Source organism: Salmo trutta, chromosome 2, assembly GCF_901001165.1.
Source record: "Salmo trutta chromosome 2, fSalTru1.1, whole genome shotgun sequence".
Taxonomy (NCBI): domain Eukaryota; kingdom Metazoa; phylum Chordata; class Actinopteri; order Salmoniformes; family Salmonidae; genus Salmo; species Salmo trutta.
This window is the reverse complement of record NC_042958.1, coordinates 44,116,171-44,134,725: the sequence shown is the minus strand read 5'-3', so window position 1 is coordinate 44,134,725 and position 18,555 is coordinate 44,116,171. Positions and strand designations below refer to the sequence as shown.

The 18,555-nt window shown below is 50.2% G+C and overlaps 1 protein-coding gene across 1 annotated transcript in view; it reads right to left on the bottom strand.

Moving 5' to 3' along the window:
• Positions 1–18,555, bottom strand: part of LOC115155607 (zinc finger MIZ domain-containing protein 1) — a 387,284-nt gene that overhangs the window by 58,018 nt on the left and 310,711 nt on the right. Inside the window, exon 6 of the mRNA XM_029702387.1 lies at positions 1,325–1,463. Coding sequence (XP_029558247.1) covers positions 1,325–1,463 — 139 coding nt within the window. The remainder of the gene's footprint in view (positions 1–1,324; positions 1,464–18,555) is intronic.

Here is an 18,555-nt window from a genome sequence, read left to right as displayed (position 1 = left end):
CGGCGGTCGACGTCACTGGCCTTCTAGCCATCGCCGATCCACCTTTAATTTTCCATTTGTTTTGTCTTGTCTTCCCACACACCTGGTTTCAATTCCATCACTACATGTTGTGTATTTAACCCTCTGTTCCCCCCATGTCCTTGTCCGGAATTGTTTATTGTAGTGCTTGTGCACGTTATGCAGGTGTGTAACGGGTTTTGTTTACCCATTGATTTATTGTACTGTTTACGGTGGTTTTGTTTATTAAACTGCGCCGTTGTAAATCAGTTTTTGCTCTCCTGCGCCTGACATCTCTGCCACCAGTACGCACCCCCTACAAAAGGACATTTTATCAAAATTGAGTTTTCAAGTTGATCAACTTTCAAAGCAGAATTACTTTCCCATTGTTCCTCAAATGCAGTGTATGATATACCATTTTGTAGCTCTGTGTCTCCACTTTTATCGAATGTAAAAAACAACAATTCAAATTTTGCTACATAAGAACGAATCCAAGTCGTGAGTCACAAATATAAAACAGGTAGAGTGTAATTTCCCCAAATTTGAAACCCTTATTCAAGGTTTCAAAGACCTCTCTGATGAGGATAGGCTACCCGTCCTGTTGAGGGAGGACACAGAGAGCTGTGGGTTGGCAGCGTGTGTGTCTACGTGTGTGTGTGTGTCCGCGTGTGTGTGTGTCAACGTGTGAGTGTGTGTGTGTCTACGTGTGTGTGTGTGTGTGTGTGTGTCTACGTGTGTGTGTCTACGTGTGTGTGTCTACATGTGTGTGTGTGTGTCTACGTGTGTGTGTGTCTACGTGTGTGTGTGTCTACATGTGTGTGTGTGTCTACCTGTGTGTGTGTGTGTGTGTCTATGTGTGTGTGTGTCTATGTGTGTGTGTGTCTACGTGTGTGTGTGTCTACATGTATGTGTGTGTCTACATGTGTGTGTGTGTCTACGTGTGTGTTTTGTGTGTGTCTACGTGTGTGTGTGTGTGTGTGTGTGTGTCTACGTGTGTGTGTGTCTACGTGTGTGTGTGTCTACGTGTGTGTGTGTCTACATGTGTGTGTGTGTCTACCTGTGTGTGTGTGTGTCTACGTGTGTGTGTGTGTGTCTACGTGTGTGTGTGTCTACATGTGTGTGTGTGTCTACATGTGTGCGTGTGTCTACGTGTGTGTGTGTCTACGTGTGTGTGTGTCTACGTGTGTGTGTCTATATGTGTGTGTGTGTCTACGTGTGTGTGTGTCTATGTGTGTGTGTGTCTACGTGTGTGTGTGTGTCTATATGTGTGTGTCTACCTGTGTTTGTGTGTGTGTGTGTGTGTGTGTGTGTGTGTGTGTGTACTGACCTGTGTGACAGGGTGGGCTTCATGGAGTGCATGGTGAGCTGCATAGGAACCCCCCCCTGGGGTGGTTCGTTCTGTCTGTTCTTCTGATGACGGAGGAGGAGGAGACGACCCAGCTCCTCACACCAAGACGATAACAAGGCTGGAAGGAGGAGGGGAGGAGAGGAGAGAGAGGAGAGGAGAGGAGAGAGGGATGAGAGGAGAGGGGAGAGAGAGGAGGGGAGAGAGGAGAGGAGAGGAGGATGAGAGGAGAGGGATGAGAGGAGAGGAGAGAGGGATGAGAGGAGAGGAGAGAAGGAGAGAGGAGAGGATAGAAGGATGAGGAGGGAGGAGAGAGGGATACGAGTAGAGAGGGATGAGAGGAGGAGAGGATAGGGATGGGAGGACAGAGGGATGAGTACACATTAGTTCTGACTGTTAAAATCCACTCCTGGTAGGAGTGATATCAGCACAGATAGGATACATCCCCATTGGCACGCTATTCCCCTCTCTCCTCTCTCCTCTCCTCTCTCTGACCGCTCTCTCCTCTCCCTGATCTCTCTCCTCTCCTCTCTCTGACCCCTCTCTCCGCTCCCTGATCTCTCTCTCCTCTCTCTCCTCGCCTCTCCTCTGTCCTCTCCTCTCCCTGATCTCTCTCTCCTCTCCTCTCTCTGACCCCTTTCTCCTCTCCCTGATCTCTCTCTCCTCTCCTCTTTTCTCTCCTCTCCTCTCTCTGACCCCTCTCTCCTCTCCTTTCATCCTCCTCTCCTCTCTCTGATCCCTCATCACTCTCCTCTCCTCTCTCTGATCCCTCATCACTCTCCTCATCTCATCCTTCTCCTCTGCAGCACATAGGGAATAGGGTGTGATTTGGGCTGTATTCCCAGTATAACAGGCTTCCACAGCCAGACCTCCCACAGAGGTGTGAGAGAGAAAGGACAGATGAAAAATCAACGACAAACACATTGAAATGTAATGGACCACCTGCTGACAGTGCAGAACATCCCACAAAGTGCTTTAGTACAGGTGGTCTCAAACCTCTCCTCTGGGACCTCCAGTCGTTCCATGTTATAGAACAGCGAATGTCAAACCTCTCCTCTGGGACCTTCAGTCGTTCCAGGTATTTAATCTATTCCAGAGCTAGCACCTGATTCAACTTGTCAACTAATCATCAAGCCCTTTACTAGGTGAATCAGGTGAGCCAGTTCAGGACTACAACAACATTGTGAAACATCTGGGGGTCCCCGAGGAATGTTTTGAAAACCACTACCCCACTACCAAACCAGCCAACTCAGTGTCACTTCTGTCCTTGTCCACTAGGGTTCAGTCTGGCCCTACAGATCCCTCAGATGGACTGAATCCCTCCCTACCTCCCTCCCTCCCTCCTTCCCTCTACCTCCCTACCTCTCTACCTTCCTCCCTGCTTCTCTCCACCTCTCTACCTACCTCCCTGCTTCCCTGCTTTCCTCCTTCCCACTACCTCCCTCCCCGCTTCCCTCCCTCCCTACCTACTTCCCCACCTCCTTCCTTCCCTCCCTTCCTCCCACCTCCTTTCCTCCTTCCCTCGCCACATCCCTGCTTCCCTTCTCCCCCCCACTTTCTTCCTTCCCTCCTACCTTCCTTCCTTCCCTCCCTCCCTTTTCCTCTACCTCCACCTCCCTCCCCCCCTCCATCTCTACCTTCCTCTCTACCTCCCTCCATCTCTACCTTCCTCTCTACCTCCCTCCATCTCTAGCTTCCTCTCTACCTCCCTCCATCTCTAGCTTCCTCTCTACCTCCCTCCATCTCTAGCTTCCTCTCTACCTCCCTCCATCTCTACCTTCCTCTCTACCTCCCTCCATCTCTACCTTCCTCTCTACCTCCCTCCATCTCTAGCTTCCTCTCTACCTCCCTCCATCTCTACCTTCCTCTCTACCTCCCTCCATCTCTAGCTTCCTCTCTACCTCCCTCCATCTCTAGCTTCCTCTCTACCTCCCTCCATCTCTAGCTTCCTCTCTACCTCCCTCCATCTCTAGCTTCCTCTCTACCTCCCTCCATCTCTAGCTTCCTCTCTACCTCCCTCCATCTCTACCTTCCTCTCTACCTCCCTCCATCTCTAGCTTCCTCTCTACCTCCCTCCATCTCTAGCTTCCTCTCTACCTCCCTCCATCTCTAGCTTCCTCTCTACCTCCCTCCATCTCTAGCTTCCTCTTTACCTCCCTCCATCTCTAGCTTCCTCTCTACCTACCGGTCTACCTCCCTACATATGTCTCTACCTACCTACTGCTCGCTGGTCAGGTAACTGAGGGGGGGTCCATCTTTAGCAGTGTGCCAACTACAAAAGAGACACTTTTCCTTTATTCTCGTTCTCTTTATCCCGGCCAGCACCACGGAACGGCGGTAGGAAAGAAAGAGAATGTGGGACCAATCAAAGCAGAGGAGAGGCCAGCCACCTCTTGTGATTCACAGCAGCACTGCTTCTACACTGAGGTGCGGGATGAAACTCTCTCTCTGTGTGTGTGTGTGTGTGTGTGTGTGTGTGTGTGTGTGTGTGTGTGCGTGCGTGCGTGCTTAAGTGCGTGCGTGCATGCATGCATGCGTCTTCAGTTACATCACACTTTGGGGCAGCAGTAAGCCTAGTGGTTAGAGCGTTGGACTAGTAACCGAAAGGTTGCTGGATCGAATCTCTGAGTTGACAAGGTAAACATCTGTCGTTCTGCCCCTGAACAAGGCAGTTAACCCACTGTTCCTAGGCCGTCATTGTAAATGAAAATTGGTTCTTAACTGACTTGCCTGGTTAAATAAAGTTAAAATAAAAAAAAACATCAGTGACAGTAAACAGGGGTCAGATACATCAGTGTGAGGCTCAGTGACAGTAAACAGGGGTCAGTTACATCAGTGTGAGGCTCAGTGACAGTAAACAGGGGTCAGTTACATCAGTGTGAGGCTCAGTGACAGTAAACAGGGTTCAGTTACATCAGTGTGAGGCTCAGTGACAGTAAACAGGGGTCAGTTACATCAGTGTGAGGCTCAGTGACAGTAAACAGGGGTCAGTTACATCAGTGTGAGGCTCAGTGACAGTAAACAGGGTTCAGTTACATCAGTGTGAGGCTTAGTGACAGTAAACAGGGTCAGTTACATCAGTGTGAGGCTCAGTGACAGTAACAGGGGTCAGTTACATCAGTGTGAGGCTCAGTGACAGTAAACAGGGGTCAGTTACATCAGTGTGAGGCTCAGTGACAGTAAACAGGGGTCAGTTACATCAGTGTGAGGCGCAGTGACAGTAAACAGGGTTCAGTTACATCAGTGTGAGGCTCAGTGACAGTAAACAGGGTTCAGGGTTCAGTTACATCAGTGTGAGGCTCAGTGACAGTAAGCAGGGTTCAGTTACATCAGTGTGAGGCTCAGTGACAGTAAACAGGGGTCAGTAACATCAGTGTGAGGCTCAGTGACAGTAAACAGGGGTCAGTTACATCAATGTGAGGCTCAGTGACAGTAAACAGGGGTCAGTTACATCAGTGTGAGGCTCAGTGACAGTAAACAGGGGTCAGTTACATCAGTGTGAGGCTCAGTGACAGTAAACAGGGTTCAGGGGTCAGTTACATCAGTGTGAGGCTCAGTGACAGTAAACAGGGGTCAGTAACATCAGTGTGAGGCTCAGTGACAGTAAACAGGAATCAGTTACATCAGTGTGAGGCTCAGTGACAGTAAACAGGGGTCAGTTACATCAGTGTGAGGCTCAGTGACAGTAAACAGGGGTCAGTAACATCAGTGTGAGGCTCAGTGACAGTAAACAGGAATCAGTTACATCAGTGTGAGGCTCAGTGACAGTAAACAGGGGTCAGTTACATCAGTGTGAGGCTCAGTGACAGTAAACAGGGGTCAGTTACATCAGTGTGAGGCTCAGTGACAGTAAACAGGGGTCAGTTACATCAGTGTGAGGCGCAGTGACAGTAAACAGGGTTCAGTTACATCAGTGTGAGGCTCAGTGACAGTAAACAGGGTTCAGGGTTCAGTTACATCAGTGTGAGGCTCAGTGACAGTAAGCAGGGTTCAGTTACATCAGTGTGAGGCTCAGTGACAGTAAACAGGGGTCAGTAACATCAGTGTGAGGCTCAGTGACAGTAAACAGGGGTCAGTTACATCAATGTGAGGCTCAGTGACAGTAAACAGGGGTCAGTTACATCAGTGTGAGGCTCAGTGACAGTAAACAGGGGTCAGTTACATCAGTGTGAGGCTCAGTGACAGTAAACAGGGTTCAGGGGTCAGTTACATCAGTGTGAGGCTCAGTGACAGTAAACAGGGGTCAGTAACATCAGTGTGAGGCTCAGTGACAGTAAACAGGAATCAGTTACATCAGTGTGAGGCTCAGTGACAGTAAACAGGGGTCAGTTACATCAGTGTGAGGCTCAGTGACAGTAAACAGGGGTCAGTAACATCAGTGTGAGGCTCAGTGACAGTAAACAGGAATCAGTTACATCAGTGTGAGGCTCAGTGACAGTAAACAGGGGTCAGTTACATCAGTGTGAGGCTCAGTGACAGTAAACAGGGGTCAGTTACATCAGTGTGAGGCTCAGTGACAGTAAACAGGGGTCAGTTACATCAGTGTGAGGCTCAGTGACAGTAAACAGGGTTCAGTTACATCAGTGTGAGGCTCAGTGACAGTAAACAGGGGTCAGTTACATCAGTGTGAGGCTCAGTGACAGTAAACAGGGGTCAGTTACATCAGTGTGAGGCTCAGTGACAGTAAACAGGGTTCAGGGTTCAGTTACATCAGTGTGAGGCTCAGTGACAGTAAGCAGGGTTCAGTTACATCAGTGTGAGGCTCAGTGACAGTAAACAGGGGTCAGTAACATCAGTGTGAGGCTCAGTGACAGTAAAAAGGGATCAGGGTCAATCACATCATTGTGAAGCTCAGTGACAGTAAACAGGGTTCAGATACATCAGTGTGAGGCTCAGTGACAGTAAACAGGGTTCAGTTACATCAGTGTGAGGCTCAGTGACAGTAAAAAGGGATCAGGGTCAATCACATCATTGTGAAGCTCAGTGACAGTAAACAGGGTTCAGGGGTCAGATACATCAGTGTGAGGCTCAGTGACAGTAAACAGGGTTCAGTTACATCAGTGTGAGGCTCAGTGACAGTAAAAAGGGATCAGGGTCAATCACATCATTGTGAAGCTCAGTGACAGTAAGCAGGGATCAATCACTCTACCCCCTCAGACAGCCTACTTCAGTCAGAGAGAGAAAGAGAGCTTCTAGCCCCAAAAGTGAGCTCTCGTTTCATTTGAACACTGAGCAAACCAGTCTGGCTCTGTGTAAAGATGAGGACTGGAATACAGAAAACACCAGACTGGCTCTGTGTAAAGATGAGGACTGGAATACAGAAAACACCAGACTGGCTCTGTGTAAAGATGAGGGCTGGAATACAGAAAACACCAGACTGGCTCTGTTTAAAGACGAGGACTGGAATACAGAAGACACCAGACTGGCTCTGTGTAAAGATGAGGACTGGAATACAGAAGACACCAGACTGGCTCTGTGTAAAGATGAGGACTGGAATACAGAAAACACCAGACTGGTTATGTGTAAAGATGAGGACTGGAATACAGAAAACACCAGACTGGCTCTGTTTAAAGACGGGGACTGGAATACAGAAGACACCAGACTGGCTCTGTGTAAAGATGAGGACTGGAATACAGAAGACACCAGACTGGCTCTGTGTAAAGAGGAGGACTGGAATACAGAAAACACCAGACTGGCTCTGTTTAAAGACGAGGACTGGAATACAGAAGACACCAGACTGGCTCTGTGTAAAGATGAGGACTGGAATACAGAAGACACCAGACTGGCTCTGTGTAAAGATGAGGACTGGAATACAGAAGACACCAGACTGGCTCTGTGTTAAGATGAGGACTGGAATACAGAAGACACCAGACTGGCTCTGTGTAAAGATGAGGACTGGAATACAGAAGACAACAGACTGGCTCAGTGTAAAGATGAGGGCTGGAATACAGAACACACCAGACTGGCTCTGTGAAAAGATGAGGTGTGGAATACAGAAGACACCAGACTGGCTCTGTGTAAAGATGAGGACTGGAATGCAGAAGACACCAGACTGGCTCTGTGTGAAGATGAGGACTGGAATACAGAAGACACCAGACTGTCTCTGTGTTAAGATGAGGACTGGAATACAGAAAACAACAGACTGGCTCTGTGTAAAGATGAGGACTGGAATACAGAAGACACCAGACTGTCTCTGTGTTAAGATGAGGACTGGAATACAGAAAACACCAGACTGGCTCTGTGTAAAGATGAGGACTGGAATACAGAAGACACCAGACTGGCTCTGTGTAAAGATGAGGACAGGAATACAGAAGACACCAGACTGGCTCTGTGTAAAGATGAGGACTGGAATACAGAAAACACCAGACTGGCTCTGTGTTAAGATGAGGACTGGAATACAGAAAACACCAGACTGGCTCTGTTTAAAGATGAGGACTGGAATACAGAAAACACCAGACTGGCTCTGTGTAAATATAAGGGGTGGAATACAGAAGACACCAGACTGGCTCTGTGTAAAGATGAGGACTGGGATACAGAAGACACCAGACTGGCTCTGTGTAAAGATGAGGACTGGGATACAGAAGACACCAGACTGGCTCTGTGTAAAGATGAGGGGTGGAATACAGAAGACACCAGACTGGCTCTGTGTAAAGATGAGGACTAGAATACAGAAGACACCAGTCTGGCTCTGTGTAAAGATGAGGACTGGAATTCAGAAGACATGTCCAGATGGTGCCAGCAGTCCCTCCCTCCCTCCCTCTCATTTAGAAGCCTCACAGGGCCCAGGCACAGAGGCAGCTGGGTTTTTCATCCCCTCCCTCCCTCCATACTCTGGCAAGGCAGGTGCCAGGAGACAGACTGCTCTGTTATTGCTGGCTTGGGTTACAGCTGGGCTTGGTTAGAGCTGGCCTGGGTTAGGGCTGGCCTGGGTTAGAGCTGGCCTGGGTTAGGGCTGGCCTGCTTTAGGGCTGGGTTAGGGCTGGGCTGGGTTAGGGCTGGGTTGGGTTAGGGCTAGGTTGGATTACAGCTGGCCTGGATTGTGGATGGGACTTTATGGGTACTGTTAAGGTCAGGGATAGGGACTATCTGGCTTAGGCTAGACTGAGTCTGGGTTGAGCCTGTGGAAGGGGGTTGTGGTTGATGTGAGGCTGACGCTGGGGATGTAACTAGGGAAAGGGTTGGGACTGGGGTTGTAACTAGAGAAAAGGTTGGGACTGGGGATGTAACTAGGGAAAGGGTTGGGACTGGGGATGTAACTAGGGAAAGGGTTGGGACTGGGGATGTAACTAGAGAAAGGGTTGGGACTGGGGATGTAACTAGGGAAAGGGTTGGGACTGGGGATGTAACTAGGGAAAGGGTTGGGACTGGGGTTGTAACTAGGGAAAGGGTTGGGACTGGGGATGTAACTAGGGAAAGGGTTGGGACTGGGGATGTAACTAGGGAAGGGTTGGGACTGGGGTTGTAACTAGGGAAAGGGTTGGGGACTGGGGATGTAACTAGGGAAAGGGTTGGGATGTACTAGGTGGACTGGGGATGTACTAGGGAAAGGGTGGGACTGGGGATGTAACTAGGGAAAGGGTTGGGGACTGGGGATGTAACTAGGGAAAGGTTGGGGACTGGGGATGTAACTAGGGAAAGGGTTGGGACTGGGGATGTAACTAGGGAAAGGGTTGGGACTGGGGATGTAACTAGGGAAAGGGTTGGGACTGGGGTTGTAACTAGGGAAAGGGTTGGGACTGGGGATGTAACTAGGGAAAGGGTTGGGACTGGGGTTGTAACTAGGGAAAGGGTTGGGGACTGGGGTTGTAACTAGGGAAAGGGTTGGGACTGGGGATGTAACTAGGGAAAGGGTTGGGACTGGGGTTGTAACTAGGGAAAGGGTTGGGACTGGGGTTGTAACTAGGGAAGGGTTGGGACTGGGGATGTAACTAGGGAAAGGGTTGGGACTGGGGATGTAACTAGGGAAAGGGTTGGGACTGGGGATGTAACTAGGGAAAGGGTTGGGACTGGGGTTGTAACTAGGGAAAGGGTTGGGACTGGGGTTGTAACTAGGGAAAGGGTTGGGACTGGGGATGTAACTAGGGAAAGGGTTGGGACTGGGGTTGTAACTAGGGAAAGGGTTGGGACTGGGGATGTAACTAGGGAAAGGGTTGGGACTGGGGATGTAACTAGGGAAAGGGTTGGGACTGGGGATGTAACTAGAGAAAGGGTTGGGACTGGGGATGTAACTAGGGAAAGGGTTGGGACTGGGGATGTAACTAGAGAAAGGGTTGGGACTGGGGATGTAACTAGGAAAGGGTGGGACTGGGGATGTAACTAGAGAAAGGGTTGGGACTGGGGATGTAACTAGGGAAAGGGTTGGGACTGGGGATGTAACTAGGGAAAGGGTTGGGACTGGGGATGTAACTAGAGAAAGGGTTGGGGACTGGGGTTGTAACTAGGGAAAGGGTTGGGACTGGGGATGTAACTAGGGAAAGGGTTGGGACTGGGGATGTAACTAGAGAAAGGGTTGGGACTGGGGATGTAACTAGGGAAAGGGTTGGGACTGGGGATGTAACTAGGGAAAGGGTGGGACTGGGGTTGTAACTAGGGAAGGGTTGGGACTGGGGATTGTAACTAGGGAAGGTTGGGACTGGGGTATGTAATCTAGGGGAAAGGGTTGGGACTGGGGTATGTAACTAGGGAAAGGGTTGGGACTGGGTATGTAACTAGGGAAAGGGTGGGACGGGGCTGGGGATGTAACTAGGGAAAGGGTTGGGACTGGGGATGTAACTAGGGAAAGGGGTTGGGACTGGGGAGGTAACTAGGGAAAGGGTTGGGACTGGGGATGTAACTAGGGAAAGGTTGGGACTGGGGATGCTAACTAGAGAAAAGGGTTGGGACTGGGGTTGTACTAGGGAAAGGGTTGGGACTGGGGCTTGTAACTAGGGAAAGGGTTGGGACTGGGGTTGTAACTAGGGAAGGGTGGGACTGGGGTTGTAACTAGGGAAAGGGTTTGGGACTGGGGTTGTAACTAGGGAAAGGGTTGGGACTGGGGATGTAAACTAGGGAAAGGGTTGGGACTGGGGTTGTAACTAGGGAAAGGGTTGGGGACTTGGGATTGTACTAGGGAGAGGGTTGGGAACTGGGGATGTACACTAGGGAAAGGGTTGGGACTGGGGATTGTAAACTAGGGAAAGGGGTGGGGACTGGGGATGTAAACTAGAGGAAAGGGTTTGGGGACTGGGGTTTGTAACTAGGGAAAGGGTGGGACTGGGGATTGTAACTAGGGAAAGGGTTGGGGACTGGGGATGTAACTAGGGAAAGGGTTGGGACTGGGGTTTTGTAACTAGGGAAAGGGTTGGGACTGGGGATGTAACTAGGGAAAGGGTTGGGGACTGGGGTTGTAACTAGAGAAAGGGTTGGGATGGGGTTGTAACTAGGGAAGGGTGGGACTGGTGATGTAACTAGGGAAAGGGTTGGGATGGGGTGGTAACTAGGGAAAAGGGTTTGGGACTGGGGATGTACTAGGGAAAGGGTGGGACGGGGTTGTAACTAGGGAAAGGGTTGGGACTGGGGTTTGCTAACTAGGGAAAGGGTTGGGACTGGGGATTGTAACTAGGGAAAGGGTTGGGACTGGGGTTGTAACTAGGGAAAGGGTTGGGAACTGGGGTTGTAACTAGGGAAGAAGGGTTGGGACTGGGGTTGTAACTAGGGAAAGGGTTGGGACTGGGGATGTGTAACTGAGGGAAAGGGTTGGGACTGGGGGATGTAACTAGGAAAGGGTTGGGACTGGGGTTGTAACTAGGGAAAGGGTTTGGACTGGGGATGTAACTAGAGAAAGGGGTGGGACTGGGATGTAACTAGGGAAAGGGGTTGGGACTGGGGGTTGTAACTAGGGAAAGGGTTGGGTGACTGTGGTTGTAAACTAGGGAAGGGTTGGGACTGGGGATGTAACTAGGGAAAGGGTTGGGACTGGGTTGTAACAGGGGAAAGGGTTGGGAACTGGGGCTGTAACTAGGGAAAGGGGTTGGGACTGGGGATGTAACGAGGGAAAGGGTTGGGACTGGGGATGTAACTAGGGAAAGGGTTGGACTGGGATGTAACTAGGGAAAGGGTTGGGACTGGGGGGTTGTAACTAGAGAAAGGGTTGGGACTGGGGATGTAACTAGGGAAAGGGTTGGGACTGGGGATGTAACTAGGGAAAGGGTTGGGGACTGGGGGTGGTAATAGGGAAAGGGTTGGGACTGGGGGATGTAACTAGGGGAAAGGGTTGGGACTGGGGATGTAACTAGGGAAAGGGTTGGGACTGGGGATGTAACTAGGGAAAGGGTTGGGACTGGGGATGTAACTAGGGAAAGGGTTGGGACTGGGGAGGTAACTAGGGAAAGGTGTGGACTGGGTTGTAAACTGGTAAAGGGTTGGACGAGGGGATGTAACTAGAGAAAGGGTTGGGACTGGGGTTGTAACTAGGGAAAGGGTTGGGACTGGGGTTGTAACTAGGGAAAGGGTTGGGACTGGGGATGTAACTAGGGAAAGGGTTGGGACTGGGGATGTAACTAGGGAAAGGGTTGGGACTGGGGTTGTAACTAGAGAAAGGGTTGGGACTGGGGTTGTAACTAGGGAAAGGGTTGGGACTGGGGATGATCAGGCCTTCATCAAACCCTATCAGCTCTTTTTCAGGTGTCATTCACAACACAAGGCACAAGAGGAGAGATTGAAGACCTAAATGGAGGGGGGAAACAAAGGCAGAACAGCGGTAAGGGTGGACAGTGTATTTAGCTAGAGCTGTTGAAACTAAGGAGAGGGGTACACCTCTGATGAGAGGCTAACCAGGCTAACTCACCTCTACCATTATTCTGTTACAAAAAGAGGCTAACCAGGCTAACTCACCTCTACCATTATTCTGTTACAAAAAGAGGCTAACCAGGCTAACTCACCTCTACCATTATTCTGTTACAAAAAGAGGCTAACCAGGCTAACTCACCTCTACCATTATTCTGTTACAACAAGAGACTAACCAGGCTAACTCAGCTCTACCATTATTCTGTTCCGCAGGAGGAATTATACTGAGAGGGAGAGAGGGAAGGGGAGAGAGAGAAAGAGAGAGAGGAAAAGAGAGTGCAATGAAAACAACAGTGTGTTTGAGCTGAGCAGTGACAGGGCACATTGAGGAGCTAGAGATAGAGAGGGAAACACTGCCCACAAAATGAGGTGGAAACTGAGCTGCACTTCCTAACCTCCTGCCAAATGTATGACCATATTAGAGACACATATTTCCCTCAGATTACACAGACCCACAAAGAATTTAAAAACCAATCTAATTTTGTTAAACTCCTATATCTACTGGGTGAAATACCACAGTGTGCCATCACAGCAGCAAGATTTGTAACCTGTTGCCACAAGAAAGGGGCAACCAGTGAAGAACAAATAACATTGTAAATACAACCCATATTTATGTTTATTTATTTTTTCCTTTTGTACTTTAACTATTTGCACATCATTACAACTCATTACGACTTGCCTAGTTAAATAAAGTGTAAATATATATTTTTTTAAACAACGCTGTACATAGACATAATATTAAATTTGACATTTTTAAACTTTGTGAGTGTAATGTTTATTGTTCATTTTGTATTGTTTAATTCACTTTTATTTATTATCTATTTCACTTGCTTTGGCAATGTTAACATATGTTTCCCATGCCAATAAAGCCCTTAAATTGAAATTTAAACGAGAGAGAGAGAGACCAATAATATCGCGCCCCACCACTTAAAGGGGAATTATTTTACCCCACCGTTAGATAAGAGCTTATGGCCACACAAAATCACCACCTCCGCTGATAACAACATCTTTAAAGGGGCAGTCCACAGATCCTGACCTGTTTAAGGGGCAGTCTGACCAATTTAAAGGGGCAGTCCACAGATCCTGACCTGTTTAAGGGGCAGTCTGACCAATTTAAAGGGGCAGTCCACAGAGCTTGACCTGTTTAAGGGGCAGTCTGACCAATTTAAAGGGGCAGTCCACAGAGCTTGACCTGTTTAAGGGGCAGTCTGACCAATTTAAAGGGGCAGTCCACAGAGCCTGACCTGTTTAAGGGGCAGTCTGACCAATTTAAAGGGGCAGTCTGACCAATTTAAAGGGGCAGTCTGGCCAATTTAAAGGGGCAGTCTGACCAATTTAAAAGGGCATTGACTCAAAAGGCTCAACTTCAGGTTTGAGGTTTCATATGACAGAACAGGGTAATACGATTTGTCACCTCTTCACCCTCCTGCTTCCTCCCTCATACTCCCCTCCCCCTCTTACCCCTCCTCTTCCTCCCTCATACTCCTCTTAACCCCTCCCCCTCTCACCCCTCCTCTCCCTCTTCTCCTACCCCTCTATTTCCTCCCTCATACTCCCTTCCACCTCTTACCCCTCCTCTCCCTCCCCCTCTCACCCCTCCTCTCCTACCCCTCTATTTCCTCCCTCATACTCCCTCCCCCTCTCACCCCTCTCCCCTCCTCTCCTCTCCCTCTATTTCCTCCCTCATACTGCCCTCCACCTCTCACCCCTCCTCGCCCCTCTCCTTCTATTTCCTTCCTCTCCGCCTCCACCTCTCACCCCTCCTCTCTCTCTATTTCCTTCCTCTCTCCCCGCCACCCTCCTCAGACCTTTCCAAGGGGACAGTGGAGAATCAAGGTTGATTAACGCAAAAGGCTGACTGTTTCTCCTCTGTTTCTCCTCCCTCCTATCCTCCTCCCTCCCTCCTCTGTTTCTCCTCCCTCCTATCCTCCTCCTCTGTTTCCCCTCCCTCCTATCCTCCTCCTCTGTTTCTCCCCCCTCCCTCCTATCCTCCTCCTCTGTTTCTCCTCCCTCCCTCCTCTGTTTCTCCTCCCTCCTATCCTCCTCCTCTGTTTCTCCTCCCTCCTATCTTCCTCCTCTGTTTCTCCTCCCTCCTATCCTCCTCCTCTGTTTCTCCTCCCTCCTATCCTCCTCCTCTGTTTCTCCTCCCTCCCTCCTCCGTTTTCGCCTCCCTCCTATCCTCCTCTGTTTCTCCTCCTCTGTTCTCCTCCCTCCCTCCTATCCTCGTCCTCTGTTTCTCCTCCCTCCCTCCTATCCTCCTCTGTTTCTCCTCCCTCCTATTTCTCCTCCCTCCTATCCTCCTCCTCTGTTTCTCCTCCCTCTCTCCTATCCTCCTCCTCTGTTTCTCCTCCCTCTCTCCTATCCTCCTCCTCTGTTCCTCATCCCTCTCTCCTATCCTCCTCCTCTGTTAGTCCTCCCTCTCTCCTATCCTCGTCCTCTGTTTCTCCTCCCTCTCTCCTATCCTCCTCCTGTTTCTCCTCCCTCCTATCCTCCTCCTCTGTTTCTCCTCCCTCTCTCCTATCCTCCTCCTCTGTTTCTCCTCCCTCTCTCCTATCCTCCTCCTCTGTTTCTCCTCCCTCTCTCCTATCCTCCTCCTCTGTTTCTCCTCCCTTTCACAACAAGTTTCTCCACAAGTCACGCCGACAGCTCGGAGATAATCAGTTCAGGTGTTCCTCTTGTCTGGGATTCAATTTACACTGCTGTTCCAATACAGGCTACACATAGCTGCCAGTTAGTGTTTAACCAATAGGATAATGTTAGTCTGATACAATATGTTTTAACAGCTAGTGAGTGTAAGGTCTTTATTCCAGGGAAGAAATGAAGGAGGGAGGAGAAGGAAGGATGGAAGAAGGGAGGAAGGAGGAAGGGACGGAGGGAATGAGGGGGAGGAAGGAGGGAGGGAAGAAATGAAGGAGGGAGGAGAAAGGAAGGATGGAAGAAGGGAGGAAGGAGGAAGGGATGGAGGGAATGAGGGAGGGAGGGAAGAATTGAAGGAGGGAGGAGAAAGGAAGTATGGAAGAAGGGAGGGAGTGAATGAGGGGAAGGAAGGAGGGAAAGAAGGAAGGAGTGAGGGAGGAAGGAGTGAGGGAGGAAGGAGGGAGTGAGAGAGAGGGAGAGAAGGAGGGGAGGGCAGGAAAGAGGGAAGGAGGGAGGGGAGAGGACAGAGGGAGGGGAGAGGAGAGGACAGAGGGTGGGAGGGGAAAGGACAGAGGGAGGGGTGGGATGGAGGGTGGGAGGGGAGAGGGGAGAGGACAGAGGGAGGGGAGAGGAGAGGACAGAGGGAGGGGTGGGATGGAGGGTGGGAGGGGAGAGGGGAGAGGACAGAGGGAGGGGAGAGGACAGAGGGAGGGGAGAGGACAGAGGGAGGGGAGAGGAGAGGACAGAGGGTGGGAGGGGAAAGGACAGAGGGAGGGGTGGGATAGAGGGTGGGAGGGGTGAGGGGAGAGGACAGAGGGAGGGGAGAGGAGCGTATCTTATCATCTTTGCCTAGTAGATTAGTCTCAGGGGTCTGCCTGGCTGTGGTGTGTGTGTGTTGTATTGATATTGGTCCCCAGTTGTGTTGCCTGATGGTCAGCTACATTAAAGGGCAGTAGTACATCTACTGAGAGACTGCTGGCTGGTTCAGGCAACACTCACATTATGCTCTCTCTCTATATCTCACTGTCTCTCTCTCTCACTTTCCTGCTCTCTCTATCTCACTGTCTCTCTCTCTCTCGCTTTCCTGCTCTCTCTATCTCACTGTCTCTCTCTCTCTCGCTCTCTCTCTCACTGTCTCTCTCTCTCTTTCCTGCTCTCTCTATCTCACTGTCTCTCTCTCTCTCTCACTGCCTCTCTCTCTCTCTCACTGCCTCTCTCTCTATCTCACTGTCTCTCTCTCTCTCTTTCCTGCTCCCTCTCTCACTGTCTCTCTCTCTCTCTTTCCTGCTCTCTCTATCTCACTGTCTCTCTCTCAATGTCTCTCTCTCTCTCTCTTTCTCACTGTCTCTCTCACTGTCTCTCTCTCTCTTTCCTACACTCTCTTTCTCACTGTCTCTCTCTCTCTCCCTCTCTCTCTCTCTCTCATAAAGCCCCAGGGAGACATTAAAAACGACATGAGCGGCCTGCCTAACAATTGTTAAATTCTCCCTCCCTTTTTCCTCTCTCCCCAAACCATAATACTGTTTCCCTTCTGAGATGAAGCCAGCAGAGAGTTAAGACGTCACTAAAAAACATTTTGTATTAATTATATAAACAAAACATATTCAAAAATGAAACAGGTTAAATCCTAGGTTCTGAGGGTACATCCTAGGGCCTGAGGGTAAATCCTAGGGCCTGAGGGTACATCCTAGGTTCTGAGGGTATATCCTAGGGTCTGAGGGTACATCCTAGGACCTGAGGGTACATCCTAGGACCTGAGGGTACATTCTAGGGTCTGAGGGTACATCCTAGGACCTGAGGGTACATCCTAGGGCCTGAGGGTACATCCTAGGGCCTGAGGGTATATCCTAGGGTCTGAGGGTACATCCTAGGGCCTGAGGGTACATCCTAGGGCCTGAGGGTACATCCTAGGACCTGAGGGTACATCCTAGGGCCTGAGGGTACATCCTAGGGTCTGAGGGTACATCCTAGGGCCTGAGGGTAAATCCTAAAGTAGAAGGTGTGATGAGCAGACACATGGCTGTCTTTACCATCATAAGGTCTTCTCTCTACATCTCTCTCTCCATCACCCTCTTTTTCTCTCCCCCCGCTCCTCTCTTTCTCTGGCCGGGGATGCTGAAGAGACAGCAGGTATGGCAGATGCCAAGGGCTCTCTCCCTCTCCTCTCCCCTCCGTCCCTCCATTGCTCTCTCTCTCTGTCTTGTAGACACCTGGCACGATCTCTCCCTCTCTCTCTGTCCATCTAGCAGACACCTGATCCCTCCCTCTCTCTCTCTCTCTCTCTCCCTCTCTCTCTGTCCATCTAGCAGACACCTGATCCCTATCTCTCTGTCCATCTAGCAGACACCTGATCCCTATCTCTCTCTCTCTGTCCATCTAGCAGACACCTGATCCCTCCCTCTCTCTCTCTCTCTCTGTCCATCTAGCAGACACCTGATCCCTCCCTCTCTCTCTCTCTCTGTCCATCTAGCAGACACCTGATCCCTCCCTCTCTCTCTCTCTCTGTCCATCTAGCAGACACCTGGTCCCTCTCTCTCTCTCTCTGTCCATCTAGCAGACACCTGGTCCCTCTCTCTCTCTCTCCATCTAGCAGACACCTGATCCCTATCTCTCTCCCTCTGTCCATCTAGCAGACACCTGATCCCTCCCTCTGTCCATCTAGCAGACACCTGATCCCTCCCTCTGTCCATCTAGCAGACACCTGATCCCTCCCTCTGTCCATCTAGCAGACACCTGATCCCTCCCTCTGTCCATCTAGCAGACACCTGATCCCTCCCTCTCTCTCCCTCTGTCCATCTAGCAGACACCTGATCCCTCCCTCTGTCCATCTAGCAGACACCTGATCCCTCCCTCCCTCTCTCTCTGTCCATCTAGCAGACACCTGGTCCCTCTCTCTCTCCCTCTGTCCATCTAGCAGACACCTGATCCCTCCCTCTCTCTCCCTCTAGCAGACACCTGATCCCTCCCTCCCTCTCTCTCTGTCCATCTAGCAGACACCTGGTCCCTCTCTCTCTCCCTCTGTCCATCTAGCAGACACCTGATCCCTCCCTCTCTCTCCCTCTAGCAGACACCTGAATCCTCCTCTCTCTCTCTCTCTCTCTCTCTCTCTCTGTCTGTCTGTCTGTCTGTCTGTCCATCTAGCAGACACCTGGTCCCCCTCCATTCTCCTTGAACAGACAGACAAACAGGACTGTTCCACCTGGTCCCATCCCACATGCCTCTCACCATCCCAAAATATGTCCGGTCTTGACTTCTACACAACTCATGAACACACGTCGAGTGATATTCACAAACGTTGAAGGATACACACACACACACACACACACACACACACACACACACACACACACACACACACACACACACGCACGCACGCACACTTGGAATAATACACAAGGACAGTCACATGAGCTTACTGCTTTTGATTAATTCTCTGATCTCTGAACACACAGAATCCTATCACAGCGGTTGTTACAGGGTGAATGATATGAACACACAGAATCCTATCACAGTGGTCGTTACAGGGTGAATGATATGAACACAGAATCCTATCACAGCGGTTGTTACAGGGTGAATGATATGAACACACAGAATCCTATCACAGCGGTTGTTACAGGGTGAATGATATGAACACACAGAATCCTATCACAGTGGTCGTTACAGGGTGAATGATATGAACACAGAATCCTATCACAGCGGTTGTTACAGGGTGAATGATATGAACACACATAATCCTATCACAGCGGTCATTA